Source organism: Primulina tabacum, chromosome 7 (genome assembly GCF_025594145.1).
Source record: "Primulina tabacum isolate GXHZ01 chromosome 7, ASM2559414v2, whole genome shotgun sequence".
Lineage (NCBI taxonomy): Eukaryota > Viridiplantae > Streptophyta > Magnoliopsida > Lamiales > Gesneriaceae > Primulina > Primulina tabacum.
Window position 1 is genome coordinate 33,969,643 of NC_134556.1, and position 25,123 is coordinate 33,994,765.

A 25,123-nucleotide genomic window follows, 5' to 3' on the forward strand; every position below is an offset into this window, starting at 1 on the left:
GATAATTCTTTGCCATTATTATTCGATGTGTATTAGATAAATCTTCAAGTTAACACAGTAGTTGTAAATCATGTTAGTAAGGTAAACTGCACTAGACAACTTTTGTATAACAGGCTCACCGAGAATTTGGCTGAAAGAGAATCGAACTCCTGATCATTAGTCAAACACTCATTTACTCCACCAACTCAAACACCTTGTTGAGGCCATTTAAATGTTAATTTGTTTAATGAGACTATGACAATATTGATATTGGGAAAATGGTCACACCAAAAGGGGATAGAATATTTATTATTAACTAGTAATGGTTAATCCAACTCCAATAAGAAGAGCTAAATCATCTTTTATGTGATGCAAAACATTGAATAATGTGAAAAAATACATGTGATCCATTGTATATCATTCGATCAACTCCAAGGTTAATACCTTATCATCGAGTAAATCCTAGTATCCCTATGCATATATTGCTTTTTGAGTAGGTTTTTTGTGAGACGATCTCACGAATCTTTATCTGTGAGACCTATCAACCCTACCAATATTCGCAATAAAAATTAATACTCTTAACACAAAAAGTAATATTTTTTTCATTAATGACCCAAATAAAATATCCGTCTTACAAAATACGATCTATGAGATCGTCTCACACAAGTTGTTGACTTGTTTTTTTCTCCATAGTTGTTGTTTATGAATAACTATTATTGAAGTTCAATTAATATTTAAATTTTGTTTACGGGATGAGGGTAGTGTTGTCATTTGAAAAATATTTTGTTTATTGAAATAATTGTAGTATTGTCGTTTAGAAAAGGGTCATAGAAAAAAAAACAAATATATTATTTATATAATAGTATATATATTATAATTTTTTTTATTTTACATAGACATAAATGAAAATTCAGTTTTAATATTTTCATAAATATACATATATTATCACTACAAAAATATGATTATGCTTTTTAAAAATATTTATTTTTTGTTTTAAAAAATTATTATATAGAGGAAAAATATTTTTAAATACTTTTTAATAGTGATACTTGAATGAAGAAGCTGTCTCAGACTTTTTTACCATTCACTGAAAAAATCAAGTTTAAGTAAATATTTGATAATTAGTATATTCTCTCCCCCAATTGATTGGTGGAGTATAACTGCCCAAATATACATAGTTTGTGAAGACTATTTTAATGTTTGTAAATGTTTTTAAAAAGTTATTATAAATTTTTTCTTTATAAAATTTGTAAAAAACACTATCTATAAATGATAAAAGAAAATTATATTTTTATCATTAAATTTAATAAGAAAAAAAATCATTGTAAATATGGAGAGCGTGTGGAGGCATATTTATTTATTTATATTATATGATTTGGGCATATTTATATTAGAGTAGATCTCTTGTGAGACGGTCTCACGAATCTTTATCTGTGAAACGGATCAACCCTACCGATATTCACAATAAAAAATAATATTTTTAATATAAAAAATAATATTTTTTCATGGATGACAAAAATAAGAGATCCATCTCACAAAATACGACTTGTGAGACCGTCTCACACAAGTTTTTGCCTTTATATTAATAGCCATATATTTTTATCGTTTGATTTGAGCTAATAAAATGATGATGCTGAAGTATTACGTGCAATATATTTAATATTATATAATATAATCTAAAATAAAAAAATTAAAGGAAAAATAATTATATTTATTAATTGAATTATTATTAATTCAATTAATACGCCCCACTTTCTATATGCGATCCCGCCGTAATAGGGTATTGTTGGATTCCATTGCAAAAAGAGGCCATCCCAAAATCTATGACATGACGAGCCTTGTTCCCAACAGACAAGAAAATCTGACACTATAAAATTAAGATTAAGATTCCCACTTTTATGAGATGTTAATAAATTGTAATCAATTCTAGTTAGTTATTACTCGCTTTGTGTTAATACAATAGCACCCGAGCTCGAATTCAAGCTCGTCTCAATTTAGCTCGATTAACGTTCGAGAAAAATCGAGTTTGTCGATCTCAAGTTCAAGAATCACTAATTACTATTCACACTCCATTTTATGTTAGATGCACTCACTTCAAAATTCGCTTACTTAAACCATAAACATTTCAAGTTAAACAAATCCATATTCTAATCACTATTTTTCATTATATTAAACGTGTCTCAAATTTCTCCAACTTTTTATCTGAACAATAACAATTTGACTCGCAACTCCATAGATAAAGACATCCATTCTCTACTTAATATGTTGGACTAAAGATCTACAGGCGTGTTTGAATGGATGGTTAAAAAAATATTGGCAACGGAATACTAGTGCTAGCGTACAAAAGTTGAGAAGGGATTACCATAGCTTAAAAAAGAGGGCAACGTCAAGACATCAATCAATTTTAATGGCATCTGAACCTGTGTTTTCGACAATTTTCGAGTCGTTAGACTGGTGAAACAGAAGAGAGAGTTGATCAACAAAAAGAGAGCTCTGCAATAGTTGCAGGTGTTTCCATTTCCTCTCTATTTGTAAGTCCACTTCCTCAAAATTAAGGATCTTGTCCTCGATCTCCTTAGTCTGCGGGGGGGCAAAAAATACATAACGACGAAAGCCAGCAGGTGTTTAAAATTGCACAAAATAAGCCGAATAAATGAAGAGAAATTGCAGAAGTGGATACCTGAACGGCAATGCCAGATATCGCGTTCTCCAGCTCTCCTTCTTCCTTCTCAAGCTGTAATTTGGCTTCTGCCAAAGCTCCTTCCATTGTATCATTAGATGCAATTTCAGAATCTGTATTGGAAAATGGGAAGTTCAGCAGGAAATGACACTTCTTTTCCATCTACGTATAACCCCAAACAGGGTGGAGCCACCCACATATTGCAAGAATAAGGTAAAGATATTAATACTTTCAAATATCATTTTTCTCTGTTCAAATGCTTTATGCTTGCATAAAACTTTTTGAACTTTCTCATACAACGATGCAGTAAAATCTTCTTTGTACCCATTGAAGCACTGTCAGATGTTTCGCAATTTTGGGGGACAAATAAAGAAGTAAATCTCTTTTTTTATAAGAAACAATATTTTATTAATAATAACTTAAGAAAGATTACATCAGTGGACTACTGGTCCATTGTCATCAAGAAGCACATAATGTCGAGTTTATCTTAATGATATACATATTCCCAATCTCTCATCAAATCTAAAATCGAAACATTCTTAAAATCTTGATGGGTTCCAATCCACATTGCAATGATAATCTTTATTTTTTCCCAGCTTTTTTCTGCAGTCTCTTCTCTGTCTTCAAAAATTCTTCGATTTCTTTCCAACCACACCGTCCAGCATATGCAATGCACCACCACTTGCCAAAAAATTCTTCCTCTGGTACCAGTAATGTGCCCCAAATCCATATAGAATAAATCCTTTGTTGACTTAGGAACTACCCAAACTAATCGAAGATCTTGCAAAGCTCTAGCCCACAATTTGTTTGTGAATGAACAGTGGATGAGCATATGATCCTGCGTGTCTGTTTCTTTTCTGCACAACACACACCAGTTTGGGCACAGAGCAATTGAGGGCCATCTTTTTTGAATCCTCTCCAAGGTTGGTAGCTTACCCTGAGTTGCTATCCAAGAAAAAATCTGGATCTTTTTTGGGACGGGAACTTTCCAGATTACATGGAAAAGAGGAAAATCTGGAAAGCGAGTATGAGGAAAAAACGAATCATAGAAGGATCTGACAGAGAAAGTACCCGAAGAATCCCCTCTCCACTCAAGATAGTCATCTAGCCCTTCAACTAACCTAAACGAATCTAAAACCCCTAATAATTCGGATAACTGAACAATCTCCTCCTCTCTCACAGCTCTCCTAAAATGAAAATCCCAGGAATTGGTAGATGAGACATTGTCGAAGTGAACAAAATGAGCTATAGGTAGATTGTGAAATGTCGATATTTGAAATAAAGCTGGAAAAATATCTTTAAAAGAAGAATCCCCCCACCAGCAATCCTCCCAAAATCTGACCTTGTTACCTCCTCTCACCCTAACTGACACTCTCAGCTTAAAAGTCGGGTATAATAGGGAAATAAACTTCCATGGGCACCTGAACGTTACGTTTCTTGCCAACCCCGCATCCCACCCATTTTCTTGCAACCCATACTTACAATAATTTTCTTCCACAATGTCCCTTCTTCCTCAAAGAATCTCCACCATCACTTTCCCAGCAATGCCTTGTTTCTCAATATAATATTTCCAACACCCAAGCCTCCTTTTTTCTTCGGTTTACACACATGTTTCCACGCGACCAAGTGACTATGAACATCTCCATCCGCTCCATCCCATAAAAAATTTCTTGAAATTTTCTCCATCTTTTCCGCTATTCCTTTAGGGACCCTGAATAGAGACGTATAATAGATTGGAATAAAATTCAAAATCGACGAAATCAGTGTTAATCTTCCACCTCTCGACAAGAAAGCTTTCTTTTAACTTGCCAATTTTTTCGACATCTTAGCAACGACGGGATCCCAAAATGATGCTTGTAATGGATTGCCACCCAAAGACACGCCCAAGTACTTAATAGGCCACATCTCCTCGCCACATCCCACTTGTTCTAACATTTCAACTTCTCCTTGATCACGGTGAATACCCAACAAAGCAGTTTTTTCCCAATTGATTTTAATCCAGACATTTCACAAAACTTTCTTACCACTTGCACCAGGAATCTGATGTGATCTTCATTCTGCACAAAGAACAATGTGTCGTCCGCAAACTGAATGTGAGATATCTCTACCTTTTTCATACCCACGTCGATCCCCCTAATTAGATTCCTTTCCTTTGCTTTGTTGATCAATCTCCCCAACACATTTACTACCAAATTGAACAAAAAAAGAGACAATGGATCTCCTTGTCTAAGACCTTTAAACGCCCTAAATTTACCTCGCGGTCTCCCATTGATCATGACAGAGAATGAAACATTCTACACACAACCTTTCATCCAAGATCTCCATCTTCTTCCAAACCCCTTTTTCATCAGAACAAAATCCAAAAATTCCCAGCTTACATTGTCATAAGCCTTTTCGAAATCCACCTTCAAAACACATCCCCTTTTTTCCTTCTTCTCCCCCTCTTCGAGCAATTCATTCGCTATGAGGCCACAATCCAGGATTTGTCTTCCTTCAACGAAAGCATTCTGAGATTCAGATATAGTATATACTATCACATTCTTAATTCTCGCAGTTAGAACTTTCGCTATGATCTTATACAAACTTGTAGTCAGGCTTATTGGTCTAAAATCCTTCACTTCGTTCGATTCAGCTTTCTTTCGTATCAAACTAATATATGATTCATTAGTAGCTCCATTTATGATCCCACTTTGAAAGAACTCATCAAAAACCATCATTAGATCTCGTTTCAAAATATCCCAACAATCTTGAAAAAAAGCCAAAGTAAATCCATCTGCCCCCAGACTCTTACATCCATCACACTGAAAGACCGCTTTCTTAACCTTCTCTTCCGTGAAGTTTTTTTCTAACTCTCGACCTCAATCATCTTCAATGGGGCACCACTCCACTCCTTCAATACCCCAACCTCTCGTTTCTGTCGAACTGTACAATTCCTTAAAGAAATTTATAATAATAGAGACAATTTCATCCTCATCTGTTGTAATTGAACCATCATGTCTTTCCAACCTGTCAATGGTTGCCTTGCTCTTCTGTTGATTTAGAAGTGAATGAAAAAATCTCGTGTTTTGATCCCCCTCGGTAATCCATTTGACCTTGCTCTTCTGATAATAGATTTGATTCTTACGACGTATCAACTCTTCTAGCAACAATTTTGTTTTTTTCCTTTCGTTCACTACTTTTTCCGATCCCAGACCCTCACTCTCTAATTCGTCCAGTCTGTTGATTTCTTTTGTTAACTCTGCTGATTTCATTTCCACTCTCCCATAAACTACTTCATTCCATCTTTTGATGTCACCCTTCATTGCCTTGAGTTTCAACATAAATATATATCCCTCCCATCCTTGAAACCTTGCATTATTCCACGACGATTGGACCAAATTTTTAAAGCTTGGATGTCTCAACCACACATTCTCGAATCTAAAAGGCATCGGACCCCACTTACTTTTTTCCAAATCAAAGACCACTGGGAAATGATCCGAGGTGATTCTTGGCAAGAGTATTTGTCTATGTCATGGATAAATTTCAGTCCAACCCACCGTGAACAAGAATCTGTCTAATCTGCAACAGATGGGTGAATCCCTAAAATTCGACCATGTGAACTTTCCATTCATCAAGGGTGGATCGCACAACTCTAGTTCTTGTATCAGTGTATCAAAACAGAACGTGCTTGTGGTCTGCGAAACGACTATTAATTTTCTCTTGTAATGATCTGACTACGTTAAAATCTCCCCCCAAACACCATCTCTCCCCACATAGAACCCTCAACCCTGCCAGTTCATCCCAGAAGTTATTTCTTAATCTTGGTTGGCATGGACTATAGACCGCTGTAAACCACCAGTCGATATGAGCATCCTTTTGAATATGAATTGAAACCGAGAACTCCCCAATCAAATTATCCGTAACCGAAATGACTTTTGGATCCCACATAATCAGAATTCCCCCTGACCGACCCAATGCAGGTAGAGTGACCCACTCCACAAACCTCGACTTCCAAATACTTGCAATAAATCTCCTATCCACCACCTCCTTTTTGATTTCCTGAAACATTATTAAATCTGGTTTTTCTTTGGCAATAACAGCACGTATCAATCCCCTACGTGTAGCTGAACCACCCCCGCTAATGTTCCATGAAAAAATTTTCATTGATTCACTTCGACAGCCCCTGTAATCTCTCTGAATCTACATTCAAAAATCTCCTCCATCCTTCATGTCTTCTTTTAGATTCGAGAACTCCACCTTCTCTACACCCATCTTCTTTAAACACTCATTTTCGACTACCCTCTTAGGATCCTCCATACCCAGGCCCACGCTTATCGAACCTTCATCCAGCCCATATTGCTGCCCTAAGAAAATGTTTCCCGCATAGTTGTCAAAGGCGAGCGCCTCTCGCCCTGGGTGTTGCGCCTGGGGCAATCCCAGGCGCAACAATTTACAAAGGCGAGCTCAGGCGCGCCTGAGAATGCTTTTTTTTAAAAAAATTCAGTATCTCTGTTTTTTTTAATATTAACTTAAAACGTAAAAGGCTCAGCCCAATCCCAAACCCTAGCAGCCCAGTTAACAAATTAAATAAGCGACAAGAGCTGTGCAGAGTCTGCAAACTGAAACAGAATTACAGCCAAAATTGATCCTATTTCATTGGATGATATCGATGATAGCAATGAATGGTTGATGGGAGGATTGGACAATGAAGAAAATAATCTAGTCTCCAGACGCAACAATTTACAAAGGCGAGCTCATGCGCGCCTGAGAATGCTTTTTTTTAAAAAAATTCAGTATCTCTGTTTTTTTTAATATTAACTTAAAACGTAAAAGACCCAGCCCAATCCCAAACCCTAGCAGCCCAGTTAACAAATTAAATAAGCGACAAGAGCTGTGCAGAGTCTGCAGACTGCAACAGAATTACAGCCAAAAAATTGATCCTATTTCATTGGATGATATCGATGATAGCAATGAATGGTTGATGGGAGGATTGGACAATGAAGAAAATAATCTAGTCTTTGGGGATGATGATTTGACATGGGGTGATGTAGGCCGAGCGTCTGGGGTTGGGGAACCGATTTATGGTTTTAGATCTCGTGCTTCATCTTCTTCAAACGAGATAAGGACATCTACATCCAAAACAACCAGAAAAATGCCAGTTTCACATCTTTTGGATGAAGAGGAAGAAGAAATTGATGTTGATCAAGAAAGTGGTGAAGATCAAGAAGGATACAAGTTCGAAAGTTCTAGGGACTCTGATGATTCGATGGAAGAAGATGAACTTGATTTGGAGGATTGAAGAATTTTAATCGTGTTACTTATTATTATGAACTTATTAATTATTTGTTGTTTTGTGTGACATTGTGACTTAATTATTTCATATTTTAATATATTATTCTAAGATAAATATATTTTTTTAAAAAAATTAAAAACGTGCGCCTTGCTTCGATAAGGCGCGCGCCTTGCCTTGCGCCTTGCGCCTCAGGCTCCAGAGCCCTTGTGCGCCTCGGTGCGCCTTGCGCCCTTGACAACTATGGTTTCCCGATATACCCAACTTTTCAACCGAAATTGTGATCTTCACTGGATTCACCTCCGTTGTCTGAGCTTTCGTCCCTCACTCCTTGATGTAATTGTTTATCCCAATATCCATCATCATCTTGTTGTAAATCTATGTCTTCCTCAATGACTGATATCTTTGAATCTTCTCCCTTTCGCACATAGCATGAATCAAGATGTGACTTGATTTGTTTCCTACGATAAACATGCTCAAACTTCTTATCATTGAGATTACTCTCCATCTCTTTTTCCGGAAAACCTGATTTTTGAATCGGTGAGATGTTCACCGATTCAATCGTCCCTTTATGAAAATCATTTTCAACTTTGGGCTTTAACTTTTTGAGAATCCTGATTTGCTTCCCACGATACCATGGTTCGAATACACAACTTCGACTGCCTGAATTTTCCGAACTGCCCATGTTCTGTTGTCCTTCGATTTGTTTTTTGGTATCCCTCTTCAAAAATACACCCTTCCGATTATGATCTGCAGACTAATCTTCACTTGTGATTTGTAAAAACAAGAACTATGAAGTCCTATAAATAATAAATTACTTGTCCTTTTTGTTTGAATCTTTTGTTCAGTGGGTAAAACTAAAAATCAGGTCAAACACTAAGAAAAACACTTGCATCCAAAAGTCGAGGCACAAGCCCAGCCTATTTTACTTATTTTATCCAGTTGTTCACGAATTACTATTTTCATCACTTTTTATTTGCATAGAAAAGGATACCCAGTACCCACATGCATTATCACTAACACGTGGATAACAGTTTATGTTGAAAACCAAAAACCTAACAGAAAAACGAAGGATGCATATTTTTATAGAGCACATGAAGTTGAGTCTCAGTGGAAAACGGCAGGGACGGCAGGGCAGAGTGGGCGGCGAGGCAAAGGCGGGGCGGAGGGGCAGGGGCGAGGCAGTGAGAAAAGCGAGACAACAATCTGATGGTTTAGGGGCTTCATTTTTTCATGCTGACTAAAATCGGACTTTGGAAGTGTGATTTTAATTTGCCAAAAACTTTTTTAAAAAAAATTGTGCACAAGCAACCGCTTAGCGCCTCAAAGCGAAGCGCAGAAAAGCGCTTGCTTCTTAAACCTGTTGCGCTTCGGAGTTCCCCAAAGCGCAGGCCTTGGTCTTATGCAACCGAGGAGAGCGCTTTTGACAACTATGGCCTTAACCGCTATCAAGTACTTTATAAGTCTCCTCTATTAAACAATGAACGAGTTCCAGTTCATAGTTCATACCTTGCTGGTTTGCTATGTTGGACGGAGCTTTTAAATGATCCTCATTTTTTCCATCTATGAGATCAGACAAAGCTGTTACTGCTGCATGTGCTGCTACTTCTGCAACATCGACCCCCACCAATGTGGAGAGGAAAGCAGCCTAAAGATACATTAGTAACAAACAATCATGAATTATATACCAATAATGGCATAAAGGATCGAGATAAAATTTTCAAGATTGAGAGCTCGATTTAGACCATTTCTCTAAGTTCGTTCAACAGGTTCCAAACTCAAGTTCTAAAACAGCATAGCACAATTTAACTATGAAGAGAAATTGATCAAAATTTACATGATGAAGACACAATGCACAATGATAAATTTGAGCTTGCATGCCAGCTCGTGAGCTTTCAAACGATCATATACAAGCTCGAGGTCATCAAAATTTGAGCTCACAAGCACGCTAAGCTCATGTTACATCCTAAAAAGTGAATGACTAGTTAATATCAACTAGCAAGTTAACTATTGTTTATTTATTCCCATACAGCAATGAAGAGTTTAGACAACCTTGAAATTAGGTATTTAAAGTATAAAACTTCATTATGCCCCCTCAAACCGTTGTTCGTGTAGGACTGATTCCTACATCTTTCAATTGGATATCTTTGCCCCTTCATTTAATGTATTTCAGTTGCTAGTATTTTGTTGAGAGTGACAAATGAGTTGCCGCCAATTATCCCTAATCCAAGAGCAAAGACAAACCAAAAACAGGAAGAAATTATGCTCAGATCATTGACTAGCAACACATCATCTGCATCTTTGCTCACATAAATCGAGGATTAGTTCAACTCCTTTAAAGGGAGAGGGAATACAATTAGTGAGAAACACCATCATGGAACTACAAGGAAATAGCAAACCTCCTTGCTTTAGTCTAATAAATCCACCAGTGTTCCTATTACCATAGGGCAATGAGAATGAACAAATTTTGATCCCCAGGGAAAAAAATTATACATCAAACGCATCCTTCACTTACCTATGCATAAAATGCAAAATATATAAAAAAGAGATAAGACAAGACCGTATTTCTTCTAACCACGATAAAAAGAAAGTGCCAACTCTCTCTTCAAACATAGATTATGACATTATTCATCTATACCTCTAATCAGAATATCCAAGAACTAAGTTCTACCACAGTATAAGATAAAATAGTTACCTGTGCCATTATTGGGTTACTTGCATCAGCAAGTGGTGACAGACTCATTCTTTTTGCAGGCGTTGCCCCATTCTGTAAACCTAACTCTGCATCCAGCTCAGCAGATTCTGGAGGACCATCAAACTGTTCCCCAAAAGGAAGCTTTATAAAGCGAGCTACACAGTCCTTCACATTTTTTCCTCCGACGTGCTCTGAAACTTTCTTCCAGTCATCACCATAATGCATAACTGCTTCCAGAAGCTGCAAAGTCTCTTTATCGGACCAATCTGTCTTTGCCTCTTCACTGATCTCAACCCGCTTAAAATCTGATTGATTCATACCTACCAGATAATTTCCACGAACATAGCACCTCGCACAAAGTATCATATCATGCTGCACAATAAATTAAAATTATCAGCAATTAACCACATTAGGTTCTAATCTACCAGGACTAATACTTTAACAAACAAAACAAAGAAGAACAAACCATATGCAATGTAAGGATGAGGCACAAGAGAAAACAAAGACATGTACGTGCAACAGTAGCTCAAGCACACAATTAATTCAATACAAACATAGAGCTCAAACAGCATTGAAGTAATAGAAGCTAAAGTGAACTCGATCAGAAAAATTATTTAAATAAGTAAAAACGAACGATAAAAAAACCTTATCAGAGGCAAAGCAAGAAATGGTGCAAGGTGTCTTGCATCCACTGCAGAGCCTGTTTTTCGGTAGAGCAACATCAGCGTTGATGCTGCCACCAACAGGCACTTCGCCACCCTGCGAGGTGGCAGTAGTGGATTTGTTCTCTTTATCCTCCCACTTTAGCTGCGGCTGCTTCAAATTAGAACCTGTAAAGTTGATCAAACCCCAAGACTCCAAGAAATCAAATACTCTTCGAATAGACCCCACATCGCCGACTATGGTCTTCCTCACCTCCGTGAACGTTATTTTCCTGGCAGGATTATCTCGGAATCTCCTGATGATGGTATTCCTATAAAATTTATAAAACTTGGGGTTCTTTGATGGCGACCTTCCATCAAAGAACTCCGGCACGAAACGAACCTCGCATTCGTGAATTGCATTCCACGAAAACCACCCTAATGAAAGCAAAAGCAGCAAATCAACATATAAAGAACATTTTTTTATCAAAATTAAACACCACAATTAAGAAAATTTGATGGGTAATGGTCGTACGGGAATAGCTGGGGATGTGAATGACCTCGGCGTCGGGTTCAGGCGGGCGGGGAGTGATGGAAGCAGGCGGGCTGACAGAGCTGTTTGTCGCAGCAGTGGGGGCGGCGATTGTGGCTGCCGCGGAATCAGTGGTTGACGGCGTAGGGTCCACCTCGGCGGTGGCGGTGGCGGGCTGAGGGGAGGGTTTGGGAGGTGGGGTGATATCAGTAGCCATAATAATAAACCCTTGATCTGCAAGTTTGTATACTGGTACTACTCGTACAGCACGGAGTATAAATGCATAATAAATAAATAAATAACACAAAAAAATGTCATTTGATCCCGCAACAATTATATTTATATAAAAAATATTATTCTTTATATTAAAATTATTATTTTTCCTTGTAGATTCGTTTTGGAAAAACATTGTTTTAAATCAGTGCCAAATATCCAGTGACGTAAACACACATATTAAATTTTAATATAAATTATATTTTTAAGAGGATATTTTATTTTTTAACCTCGGTCACTCTTTTTTTAAAAAAATGACCTCCTCAAGGATATTTGAAACACACTTGAGAAGGTCATTTTCTAAAAATAATAGTTGACCGATAATACACTTTAGGAGGTCATTTTCTTAAAAAAAGAGGGAAAAATTTGCAAAATAACATCGGTCAACTATTTATTTAAGAAAATGACATTCTTGTGTGTATTTGAAATACACATGAGTAGATCATTTTCTTAATTAAATAGTTGACCGAGGTTAAAAAACAAAATACTCAAAAAAGAGTTGACCGAAATTATTTAACCAAATTTTTTTATATACATAGTGTAGTTATACAAATATAATTTCCTTAAATATTCTTTTTTATTTTATGGTATTTAATTTTTAAGTGAATAAAACAATCAAAACCCGGGGATAGAAGCCTCGTCTGGGTAGGTTCAAATTCATGATATTCTTGCTATCTTTCCGTGGCACTGCGCCACGACCAAGAAATGCCGAAATCTCGAGTGTCTCAGAGATCATAATATTTCACAAAGAATTGTCTCAGATGAGAGAAAGATACAGGGTTACAACAGTCGAAAGCTCTCTGTTGTTACATAAGACCTGGAGCTTCTTCTCATACCTTGAATTGAAGCTCCAAGTTATGAATCCAGATTTAAAGCAATGGCGAAAAAAATAAGAACTGTTATGTACAGAAATGATGACTGAACTTTCAAATACAATGCAGGATGCAACACGAAGGCCCCAGAGATTATCCACAAAATGAAGGGTACTTCGGATAACAAACAAGAATCATATGTTGATTATAGGATGACTTTTAGTGTATACCATTTAATTACTATATAGATGGATGCCAGAAACCGATTCCGGCGGCCACCATAAGTTGACAATGACCCTCTGCCAGCTAATCCAGATGGCCGGTAGAGTACAACAGTTTAGATGATGTTACACGGGAATTGGAGGAAGTGCGGCCTGCAAGTCCCAATTTCCTCCCTCCACCATCAGGAGCTACTCGGGCATTGAGTCTTCGGTGAAAATGACAATATAAAGACCTACACGTATTGAACAAATATTGGATGAGTGCGAACTGAAGATTATCAATACAGAATGGACACATGATGATACCATTTGGTGACTCCTGATGAGGTGTAATTAAGATACTAGCATACCCATTACCAGTTTATGTTCATTTTCCCTAAGCCGTCAACCGTATTTCCATTTAGATCAAATGGGATAACAATATCATTGAGAAGTTATATTAATAATACCAAGAAGATTCGAATATGGCAGATATTTATGACAATTTACAGGAACCGAAAGCATTTGATTGGACCGTTTCAGAGTCACTCTCTTGGAATACAACACACTCGCTCCTTCAGAACATTTGGAGAAAGAGCTTCTCAAACAGATGATAATTTTTACATTATTACCGAATAGTCCCTATCCCAACTTTGAGGCAGACAGAAAACATGAAATGCTGAATAGATAAGATTGAAAACCATTACAAGTACAAAGACATTTCAAAACTAGTCAGATACCTCTAGAATGCAAAAGAGATGATTTCCGAGGCTAGACTGGAAGCCTTGCCACTCAAGTAACAGTCCTGCTGCAATCTAAGGGTAGATGAAAAGGTGGCATAACTAAGTAATAAGAATATAAAGGAAATAATGGCAAATGAAAAACATACATCCAAAGGTGGATGATGGGACTTGCCTAGAACTCTTCACCCAGCTTTTGGGTCAGAGCCGCTACCCTCTACAAACTGAGGAGAATGTGCAGGTAGTATGAACTGTGGCTGCTGTGGAAAAGGTGCACCTGATACAACCAACATATTTACCGCAGGGATTCCTGTTCAAAGCTAAATTTATAACACAATGTTCCATAAAAAAAACCGATTAACATATGCCATGGATGACATACAGAAAGATGTTGTGAGCATAAAATCCTGGTAGAGAACAAAATACTTGAGGACTACAAATCATTAGGAAGGGTGGCCAACGATAGGCTTTCAAAGAAATGAGAGGTGGTGGAGTTCTGTTATTGCCTTCTGGGGAACCAAATATACATACCTGTAGGATACGGCACTGGAATAGCTGGAACAGGATTAGTTGTCATTGAATTGACGCTAGGCCCGGCAAACTGCAATATCTGATGACTAGGCATTGCATATCCTGGTAATGCTGTATAACTATGACTTCCAAGAATCGCCTGACTCATCTGGCTGTAAGGAAACATGGTTGTGTTAACTGCTCCAGGTACACCATATACTTGAAGGTTTTGCTGACTTCCGTAGGGATTGTAAACTCCCTATAAGATAACGTAAGAATGACTTAAAGAATATTAGAATAATGATATTATGAAAACCCTTTGGGATCGAGTTTCTCAATGCTACAGACCTGAGAATAAGTATATTCTGGGCTATAAGCAGCAGCAGCAAACCTGTATCAATTCAAGGGTTTAAATGATCAATTGTGAAAGAATATTGAACTATAGAATATACTCAATTTATGCACTCAAATTCTGATTTTGGCCATAAAACTTTCCAGATAATATGCACTATGTGATTAAACACTTATTTCTCGCGTACCAACAAAAATGAAGAATTTCCGTCATATATAAAATGTGATGTTCTAAAACCAAACCATATTTCTTCAAAAAAAAACCAAACCATATACAAAATCCTGAAGAATAACAACTTTACAATCAATCGAGGCAGAACAGAATTTGATTCTAGAATGCTTAAATTCAGGCAGAATAACTGTTTCTGTCATTTAAAACAGTTTTGTCTCTGCCAAGTATGAAATATAAGGATGTTGATCAAGCCATGACAAATATGGATGCTTGAACACATAATAACTTGATATGCCAAAATTATACAATCCTAAATCACCACATCATATATATGGATAGGGCCATATTTCTCCATGCATAAACTTAATCATTCACTCTCTTCTTATCCAAGAACCATAACATTAGTTGCAAGAACTTATTGAGAAAATTATTGTTGCTGGACAATCCTTCTACGTTACTTTCATTAAAGCAGACTTGTATCAACATGGATGCATGGCAGCTTATGTCATGATAACACGATATAATGTGACAGCTGGAATCATGTAATTATCACAAATACAAAAAAAGAAGAAAGCAGAGAACAAACAAATAGACTTTTTTGTACCAGGCCACAAGGAAGACGTCAACAAAAACAAATAGCTGAAACTCCAAATATAACTCTTCTAAGGGTATTGGTTATTTTATTTTTTTCACATAAAGATAATATATAGAATTCGACAAGATTTGTCAAATGTGAAGTAAAACCAAGAGTAATGATCATGTACTCCCAAATTTTTGCTATATTTCTGCATTGTTTATAATTGTTCCGGGCAGCTTTTGAACTAGTGAGACACAATGTACCATAAATAATAATTATGCAATTTTGAAAATAATACCAGGAGTTTGGATGTGGAAAGTAAAATCTAGTTACAAAATCTACAAAATTCAAAATACCATGACCATAAATTCATTTTATGACAAGTCTCTCACCCATATGGAGAATACACCAAGCCTTGTTGAGGATTGTGAGGGACAGGTTGCTGGTAGCGAAAATTTCCCATGTAATGGCCCCTAGCAGCTGGCAGGCCTCCAGGATAAGGTGATGGAGATCTAAAACGTTCTATGAGCAACAAATGCAGAAAAAATTAAATTATGCTGTGCATTGAGACTACATTGAAAACACTACATTTAAGGTTACAGTCGAGGTTTACTTGTTTTGAAGCAAGGACTGATTCAGAAAAAAATTTCATTACCTTTACAATTTACACAATCTGGAATGACAGAGTCGGTCATCCTCAAATTAGGTTCATTCCACATGCATGCTCAAAGAATCGAATTAAAAACTCATGTATGATGTACGGAATTTTGTGTGCTAACCCAGATTTTCAGAGGATGTCCAGTCATTATTTTAAATAATGTTTAAGAGCAAGAATTAAATTTGTGGATAAGAACATACTTGATAATAAAAACATAACTTTCTAAATAACAAGCGGAACTCATAACAACAAAGGTAATCGGACTATAAAGAGATTGGCTCATTTAAGCATAGAAGGCAGCTGATTAAAATTTTTTTTACAGCAGTAATAATCATTAAACCAGTGCTATCTTGTCCAGTCATGCTCTAAAAAATTTGGACCAAGTCCTTGAGTAGTAGCAGTACAAGACTGAAAACTTACTACTTAGGCATGAATTCAAAGATAGCGAATTTGTAAGAGTGCATTATATTTTAAATTGGAAAATGGGGACATGTAGTCCACCAGCAACGTTTTCGAGTCAAACTGCTCAAGAAGTACCAGAAACACCATTGATGTTAGGCCAGCAAGTGAAGTTTAATATCTTTCACAATCAGTTGAACACTCTGTCAAATAAGAGCCAAAACTGGAAACTCAAGGACGCTCCCATATCAAACATGATGGGCACAATAATTGAGGTACAGTACCAAAAGGAACTGCTGCCCTAGGTCTCCCAAGTGATGCTAAATTACAATTTGCTCGCCTGCCATCAATAATTGGAGTAGGATCAGCACATGCTCTTCTAGCTGACTCAGGTTCCCGGAAAGTCACCTAACCTCCGTACAAACACCATTTTAAAATATAGTCATTAGATCATCCAAATTTCCATTTTCGGCAAAAGAAATTACTGATAACAATCTCACTAGATGATCAAAGTTAATAAAACAATAAATGGTCAGTCAAACGGCAAGAATTTGGAACAGCAGCAAAATGTAAAAGAAACTTAATTATGTTGGATCTTCTAACTTTTATAAACCGGACAGCACGGTAACCAAAATCCAGACTTTACACAACTGCAGTACAAACAAAACAAAACAAAACCAACAAAAAGTCATCGTATTTCTGAATCGGGACCAAGAACTCACAAAACCGTAGCCTTTTGATCGACCGTTGTTGTTATCTTTGATGACAACAGCCTCAAGAATCTCCCCAAATTGTTCGAAATATCGTCCCATGGTCTCACTCTGAGTCTCCCAAGCAAGCCCCCCAACAAAGACCTTAGTAAAAGTGGTGTCACCAAACGGAGAATTCATGTGCTGAAATCCACCAGGGCCCGTTTTAGCTGGTTGCTGCTGATATGCCATACTCACTAAAATAAACCAATACACTCAAAATTGGCCCTTTTCCCCGTTCGTAAGTAACAGAAAGCGGGAAGGAAGAAAATACAAGAGGTTCTAGTAAATTATCAACACAACAGGGAGGAAGGCAGCGATTCAAGTGATGCTAAAGCACCATTTCAACAGGCAAACCCAAGAAAAACCCAAATAACTGCTGAAAAGATTGACAAAACCATATATCTTTTTATTAACAAGGAATTTACAACAGAAGGGCTAATAATTAATTTTTAACTTTAATTTACAAGAAAGGGTGATGGATCAAACAAACATGAAGATCAAGGTAGCCGAAACTGAAACCCAAAAAAAAAAAAGGGAAACATAACCCTAAAATTGAAGCTGGAATGGATGGAAACAGCAGGTCGAAACCCAAACAAAAGTGGGTTATGATCCGCTGTCGGAAAATTTATAGAACTGGATGTTGACCAGTGCCAATCTTTATTATTTATACTGACCATAGTATAATATATAAATATTGTCTATTTTAAAAAAATAGATGAATAAATAACATTAACAAATTAAAAAAAATAGAATAAAAGAAACTGAAATTATATAAAATTAAAGTCGAGGAATATTGATGATAGTGAGAAGTTACAATCACGAGTAAAATTTGAAAGAAAATATGTTTTTTATATTTTTGTTCATAAATTATAAGTTAGTAATATATATTTTTAGAATTACATATGAAATTCGACATTGATGCAACTAAGTCGAACCAAAATGTTAAAGTTTTATAATATGGCACATAAGTAAAAAGATATATTTTTTTAATTATTATTTTTTAAAATATGTATATACAAAAAAAAATGAGTTAAATTAATTTTAAACTACAAATAATTATATTGTAATATTTATAATTTATTAAGTAAATTTGTGAATTTGTGCATAAATAATCAAAAAATTATGTAATAGTTTTGGGCCAATTTGAGATTAATTGGGGCCCAAATCTAATTAAAAAAAGTCCACACTGTTTATGAATAGCATTGCGAGATATACATTCGGGAAGCCTGAAAATAAATGAATTTTTATATATATCCGATGCACAATTTTTAATTGATTGATATTTATTAAATGACAAAAACTTGTGTGAAACGATCTCACGAGTTGTATTTTATTAGACGAGTCTCTATTTGAGTCATCCATGAAAAAATATTATTTTTTATACTAAAAGTATTACTTTTTACTGTGAATATAGGTAAAGTTGACCCAGTGTTACAGATAAAGATTCGCAAGACATCTGATAAAAAATCTACTCTTATTAAATAATCATTTCCGGAGCGGGTTATATTTGTTTAGACTGACAGGATTCAACTCAAGTCTATATCATGACACATGAACAATATTGTCGTCGACAGACAGACAATTAGACGACCCAGCGTTTAGATGAAGGCCTGAACATTTTTTTAATCTAATTTTTCTTGTTCATCTCTATATTTCTTAAATAATAACTTATCGTATAAACCGGAGTAGAAAGCAAACCATACTATAGGCTATAATTTATAAAAGAAAAATAAGCCAAATCCATTTAAAACATTTTAATCGCCTTAGTGCCTTAGTGCCTGAGGCACGAAACTAAAAACATCCAAAAAACAATTACAAGGATCAAATTTAAATTTTAGCCTATATTTCAAATGGAAATATATACTCGATTACAGGAAAATTTATCAAGAGCGCGCAACTCACCGTACAGCCCTGCTAGGCAATGGCCAACCCCGGACTCTACCGGTACACGACCGGTACATGACATGATTCATACATGGAGAAAAGTACACGACGCTACTCAACACGATTCATACATGGATATCTCGAGCACTAAAACTCGAAAAACAGGTAAACTGATACACATGAGGGTTCGAATACGAGTTTCTGCTTCTCAAGGTGTATAAAACCAAAGGAATATTCGACTTTCTTGCCACTTATAAAACAAAAAAGAAAAAGAAAAGATGTCAGCCACAAGTATTTACAGTATATAGCTACAAAAGACAGGATCAGGTGTAAATTTTTGGCCAATAAAATATAAAGCCTATGTTAGATCAGCTCAAACAAATCGTGATTCGCTGCTTACCAAATGAATCAACACAAGATGATATGTATGTCATAGCCTCTTGATCCGGAGCCTTCGAGAATATGCATTAGTTCTCGAGATCTTTTCTTCTCGAGTCAACTTTAACATCCATCTGAGATGGTGATGATGATGTCCTACTGTGAGACAGATCTGCTTCTACAAGAATCATCAGCTCGAGAAGCCAAGTATTCGAGTGCCATAACAATATCACTTATCAGGGGGCGGAAACTAGCTTGTTCTTGAAGACACATGGACGTGATTGCAATAGCATGTTGCAGGCTTCGGGTCGAGAAACGCCCTTCAAGTAGAGGGTCCACCATCTGGGAAAATTTCGTCCGATCCTTCAAAAAAGGATGAGACTGCAAGGGAAAAAAGGATCACTATCGTTGAGAGGCGATGTTTTTATTTATTCTAGCTTAGATAACAACTATCATCTCTTTATAGTGGTAAAAAATATTGTGATAAATATGGTCCGAAATTTCTTCATAAAAATGAAATCAAATCAAATTTATATCATAATTACAATAATGTCAAATCTGATTCCAGAAATGTTATTTGATTTCTAATAATTCTAATGCAGCACGACCATCACACACTGATTTTTAGGACCATATCTAAGGTCTGGAAACATCATAGAGATTTTGTATAACTAAATAAACACACAGTTTTTACAAAAGAAAATATATAAATATAATGCTTCTATTTCTAGATTATGTTCACATGAAACATGGAAAAAAATTCTTCCAGAATTTTCAATGCAGATTCATTTTTGAAAAAGATATATTGATACTTGATAGGCTACAGTAAACTACTGGAAGTTGAAGAGTATAAACTCACCCATACAACCAAATTCTGCTCTCCAGGCTTTCTAGAGCTGTCAATAGCCTTGCGTCCGTAATCAGCTCCAACAGAACCACGCCAAAGCTATAGATGTCTGATTTTAGAGTTAGTTTGCCGCTCATGGCGTATTCCGGGGCACAGTACCCATAAGTCCCCATGACTCGTGTTGAGACGTGAGTGTTGTCACCAACAGGTCCTAGTTTGGCGAGTCCAAAATCCGAAAGCTTCACGTTGAAGTCATTGTCCAACAATATGTTCGAAGATTTCAAATCGCGATAGATGACCGGTGGATTTGCTTTGCAGTGAAGATATTCGAGGCCTCGAGCTGCACCAACAGCAATTTTCAGCCTTATGCTCCAACTAAGTGGCTTCTGACCAGGCGCTATATCTAAACAAAAATAATTTTGATAAGAAACTCATTCGTTCATATTCATTATTAAATATTGATATACTGTTAAAGGATAATACATTCGCATGGCTAATATGTGAATGACTAAGCCAGGTATGCTTGTTGGTAAAGAAGACAAATCATGGAGGATAGATTTTTTTATAGCTTAAAAATTGCACAAGCTTCAAGACGAAATGAAAATTTGAGGCCCAACTCAGTAATTGGAAGATAGGTTGTTTCCCTTTCCACTATGATTCTATGAGAAAGGCCTCATCCAGAACGTTGAATAGATTTAAACAAAGCACCTAAGAACGAAACGAACGCGGCCATTAAAATGGTTTTCAGCAAGCCAGTGAAAAAAATGCCTACAAATGACTCAGTCCCATGTTAAGCACCGATATAGACGAGTCTAAGCATAAAACATCAAACGAGAGTGAAGAAGACATTCAAAAAAGAAAGTGAAGAACAAAAACACAGACTGATGTACATTGTTTCAACTAAATATTATATCATAAAATTACCGAATAGATGATTTTCCAGGCTACCCATTGGCATGAACTCGTAAACTAGGAGCCTCTGATCGCCATCAGTACAATACCCGATCAAGTTCACGAGGTTTGGATGGTGCAGCAAACTCAACATAAGAACCTCCACTATGAATTCTTGATTCCCTTGAAGGCCTTCAAGATTAAGTTGCTTCACTGCCACAATCTGATCATCAGAGTCTAAGATTAGCACCACTCGAGGAACAAATTGCATCAACGAAAATTCCACAACCAATTTAACAGATTCATGGAGCCTATGTATATTATCTGTTGTTAATCCAGATTCAAAAATTAGATTAAGCTTTTACTACAATCCAGATTCAAAAATTAGATAAACAAAAAACTTACCAGGCCAGATTCTAACCGGCCTTTATAAACGCTTCCAAAACCACCTTCACCTATCAAATTAGCCCCCCGAAAATTCTGTGTCGCTGTCGCAAGCTCCTTGAATGAGAAGCCGCGTGCCACATTGCCCTTTTGGCCGTTGCTTTCATTGGTTTTTACCCTCACAGAGTTTCCCTTTTTCCCACACTCTACAAAAGAAAAAAGAGCATAACTATTAAGAGATAAATGTTCAGCACCGCAAATCCTCAATAAATCAATCCGCTAGTTAGAATTAGTCTTTCCCTTCTACAAACTACAAATTAAACTATAGTTTGAAACAAAACAAGCGCATGAAAATGAATTCAAAAAATAAAGATACATCAGAAAGTGTAATAAAATTACATACAAATTTGAAAACAAGGACTAAAGAAACAACAAAACAAAAACGAACCTGAACCGTCCACTGATCTTAGAGCCGTATCTTTATCGTAATCCTTCACATCCTTCCGCCGGAGGCTCATGCAAGAAAAGCAACTCATCCCTTTCATCCACCCACCCTCTCTTTCTCCTCACAGGCACAGTAATCCTTAAAATAAAACAAGACCCAGAGCCCAGTAAAATCTACCTCACAGAACCCCGAATCAAACTACACGATCACATGTACAGCATTCCATAGAAAAGATATAGGAAAAATATATCATACAAACAAGAATACAGGAGAGAGAACACTTTCAAGTTCCCTCCCCTTCAAATCCAAATCCCAGATGAAAAAAGAACACCTCCCCCACTAAAAGCTAACACGGATCTAAAGACAGCCAAAGAATTTATCTTTTAGAGCAATAATTACAACTCCAAAAAATATATATATATATATGGCCCTTTTTTATATACTTATGCAGGGATTAATAAATAAACAAAGATTAAGAGCATTGAAATGAACAAACAAACAACATTAGAAAAAACCCCACAAGGCCAGATTTTCAGGGAGGTATTTTGTTATGACCAAATGACTATAATTTTATAGCCAAAGATCTCTTCTTTTTGATATATTTAGCTCAGATTCCTTCTTCTCTTACAGCCACCCCTCTTTTACCGCCACCCTTGACTCCAATGCTCTCTCATTTTCCCCATTTCTCCAGAAAAAAATTAATTTCTTGAAGAATTTTTTTAGTGTGTGGGCCTTTTGGGGGTATTGAGAGCAATAAAAGCAGAGTCTAATACTGTGGCGTGTCGCTGTCATTCACAGCTTGCATTTAAACGTTGGGGGGAGGCAGGACACTGAAATTACTCTTTCACCCTCCGTACACACTACCGGGATTTGCTAATTTACGCTCCCATTGATTATCCCGTGTCTTGTAATAAACTGCTCGGACATGGTGATTATGTCGTACAATCTTTATTGATCATGTTATGTTAACTTGGTCCCATTGAATCTTTTTAATAAATTTTTTATCAATTCATATTAAGATTTTAAATTCAAAACGAGATCGAGATCTTGTATTGGATATCTAATTATTATAAATTTTATTTTGGTTAATTTATAAAAAAAATAATATAATTTTATCTTAAAATCATATTTCTTATTTCAGTGAAAAATAATATGTTTTAGAAATACTAATTAAATTTTATCGACGATATAGTCATATTTTATAAGATACGATGGTTAAAGATTAATGTACACATATATTGTCGGGAGTTACATGTTGCGTGTGTAATATAATACATAAATATTATTTGTTGTTTATGTGTAACATATTTTTATTTTCAAATAACTAGCTTGATTATGCCTTTTTATTATAAAATGGATATTTTTCAAATTATTGATTTAGTTATCATGATTTTATACATTTAAAATAATGGACATATAAAGTAAACAATGATTTATATAAGGCAAAAGCTTGTGTGAGACGGTCTCACGGATCGTATTTTGTTAGACGGATCTCTTTTTTGGGTCATACATGAAAATTTTTTACTTTTTATACTAAGAGTATTACTTTTTATTGTGAATATCGGTAGGATTGACTCATCTCACAGATAAATATTCGTGAGACCGTCTCACAAGAGATCTACGCTTTATACAATGTGTAGGATTTAGTTGAGAAAAAAAGTTGGAAAAATTTAGTGAATAATATTAAAAGAGTGATTTTATGTGTATAGCTATTTTTACATCACAAAAAATTCAATCTATCAAAATATCGTGATATATCGAATATAAAATATCACGATATAATAGCAAAATTTAATTGATGTAAATATCGTTGTACGATATATTGGCTGTACATTTAACAGTATACATATTAAAATTACTAATAAATATACGAAATGAAATTCTCATATCAAATATGATGTTGTGGCTGAAGATTTTTAGGTAGTATTTGCAAATAATTTTAAAAAATAATTATGTATTTTTCCTTCAAAAATTTGTGAAATTTTGTAAATGAAAAGTTCATATTCATTTTTTAAAACATTTACAAATACTAACATTATTATAACGAAGTCAGGTCGAAACAAATACTCTATGATGACGATAATAATAATAATAATAAATCATCTAAAATTTTAGAACATATATATATATATATATATATATAAAGAGAAGCATAAAGTTGGATTGACAAAAAATTCAAAGTTTGGGTTGACAAAAAAATCGGTGCTTCCTAAAGTAGTGCAAGAAATATTATCACATTCTTAAAAGTATCCCTCTCGAATCCCATAAATAACTAATCAACAACATACGACTTATTATACTTCTTCACGAAAATACCCTTACTTTTAACTTTTTTCCCAAGATGACTGCAAAATTTTAATTTTATATCCTAAGCTATTTTTTTACCTAAAAATCAACATTCACTAAAAAAAACAATGGGTATACCAAAATTAACGACGGTTTTATTTTCCGTGAAAATAACTCAAGGGAAAAAAATTTGTGTGAGACGGATATTTTATTTGGGTCATTCATGAAAAAAAGATTGTTTTTATATTAATAGCATTATTTTTTATTGTGAATATCGATAGGATTGACTCGTCTCACAAGTAAAGATTCGTGAGACCATCTCACAAAAGACTTATCGTAAGTCAAGTTGCTGCAATTATTTTGCTGACGGGTTTGTTATAAAAATTCTGCTGTTAATTTAGTGACCGACTTCTTTACATCTCTTTCACGAAACAACCACAAAATTATAGTTTGAAAATTCTTGAATTACTTTTATGACTAAAATACCTCGACAAACTTTAAGAAATTTTATATAATATTTGTTTTTTTACACTATATATATATATATATATATATATACGCGTGCCAACTGAACCAACATGCTAGATATTAATAAAACGTAGCAATGCACGTAATTCATGCACGATAATCGAATTTAGACAATGTTCACGGAAAACATATACGTATTGCACCAAATACATTTACCATATTACATCAAATACATATGTATTTGTAGAATACCTTTCAAGTTAACGGCAGATGACACGAGTTAACAAGGATCCACGTATG

At 35.5% G+C, this 25,123-nt stretch overlaps 2 protein-coding genes and 1 pseudogene across 3 annotated transcripts; all 3 read right to left on the reverse strand.

The window, feature by feature from the left end:
- Window positions 1–2,122: 2,122 nt before the first annotated feature.
- LOC142551373 (SWI/SNF complex subunit SWI3B) lies at window positions 2,123–12,062 on the reverse strand. Its single transcript, XM_075660578.1, has 6 exons — window positions 11,800–12,062; window positions 11,269–11,702; window positions 10,624–10,995; window positions 9,438–9,576; window positions 2,660–2,772; window positions 2,123–2,559 (listed from the first exon to the last, which is right to left on the reverse strand). Exons 1-6 carry the CDS (start codon window positions 12,011–12,013, stop codon window positions 2,374–2,376), a joined length of 1,458 nt encoding a protein of 485 aa, XP_075516693.1. The 5' UTR covers window positions 12,014–12,062; the 3' UTR covers window positions 2,123–2,373.
- Window positions 12,063–12,849: 787 nt separating this feature from the next.
- LOC142551374 (uncharacterized) lies at window positions 12,850–17,888 on the reverse strand. 2 transcript variants are annotated; one of them, XM_075660580.1, is made up of 8 exons: window positions 17,211–17,888; window positions 16,773–16,896; window positions 15,824–15,953; window positions 14,680–14,722; window positions 14,353–14,590; window positions 13,997–14,098; window positions 13,822–13,896; window positions 12,850–13,335 (listed from the first exon to the last, which is right to left on the reverse strand). In XM_075660580.1, the coding sequence occupies exons 1-6, from the start codon at window positions 17,427–17,429 to the stop codon at window positions 14,007–14,009; spliced, it is 846 nt and encodes a 281-aa protein (XP_075516695.1). In that variant the 5' UTR covers window positions 17,430–17,888; the 3' UTR covers window positions 12,850–13,335; window positions 13,822–13,896; window positions 13,997–14,006. The 2 variants fall into 2 exon arrangements, with proteins under 2 accessions (XP_075516695.1, XP_075516694.1); XM_075660579.1 differs by having other exon boundaries at window positions 13,997–14,131.
- Window positions 17,889–19,284: 1,396 nt separating this feature from the next.
- Window positions 19,285–22,784, reverse strand: LOC142551375 (putative serine/threonine-protein kinase PBL21; annotated as a pseudogene).
- Window positions 22,785–25,123: the final 2,339 nt, after the last annotated feature.

Excerpts from the sequence above, each read along its gene's own strand:
- LOC142551373 (XM_075660578.1), bottom strand. The coding sequence starts at position 12,013 with ATGGCTACTGATATCACCCCACCTCCCAAACCCTCCCCTCAGCCCGCC. Across the intron at positions 9,577-10,623 it reads GTAACCCAATAATGGCACAG|GCTGCTTTCCTCTCCACATT; the intron begins GTAACTATTTTA and ends ATGTATCTTTAG. Across the intron at positions 2,560-2,659 it reads TATCTGGCATTGCCGTTCAG|ACTAAGGAGATCGAGGACAA; the intron begins GTATCCACTTCT and ends GCCCCCCCGCAG.
- LOC142551374 (XM_075660579.1), bottom strand. The coding sequence starts at position 17,429 with ATGGCATATCAGCAGCAACCAGCTAAAACGGGCCCTGGTGGATTTCAG. Across the intron at positions 15,954-16,772 it reads TAGGGCAGCAGTTCCTTTTG|AACGTTTTAGATCTCCATCA; the intron begins GTACTGTACCTC and ends TGTTGCTCATAG. Across the intron at positions 14,591-14,679 it reads CAGAATATACTTATTCTCAG|GGAGTTTACAATCCCTACGG; the intron begins GTCTGTAGCATT and ends GTTATCTTATAG.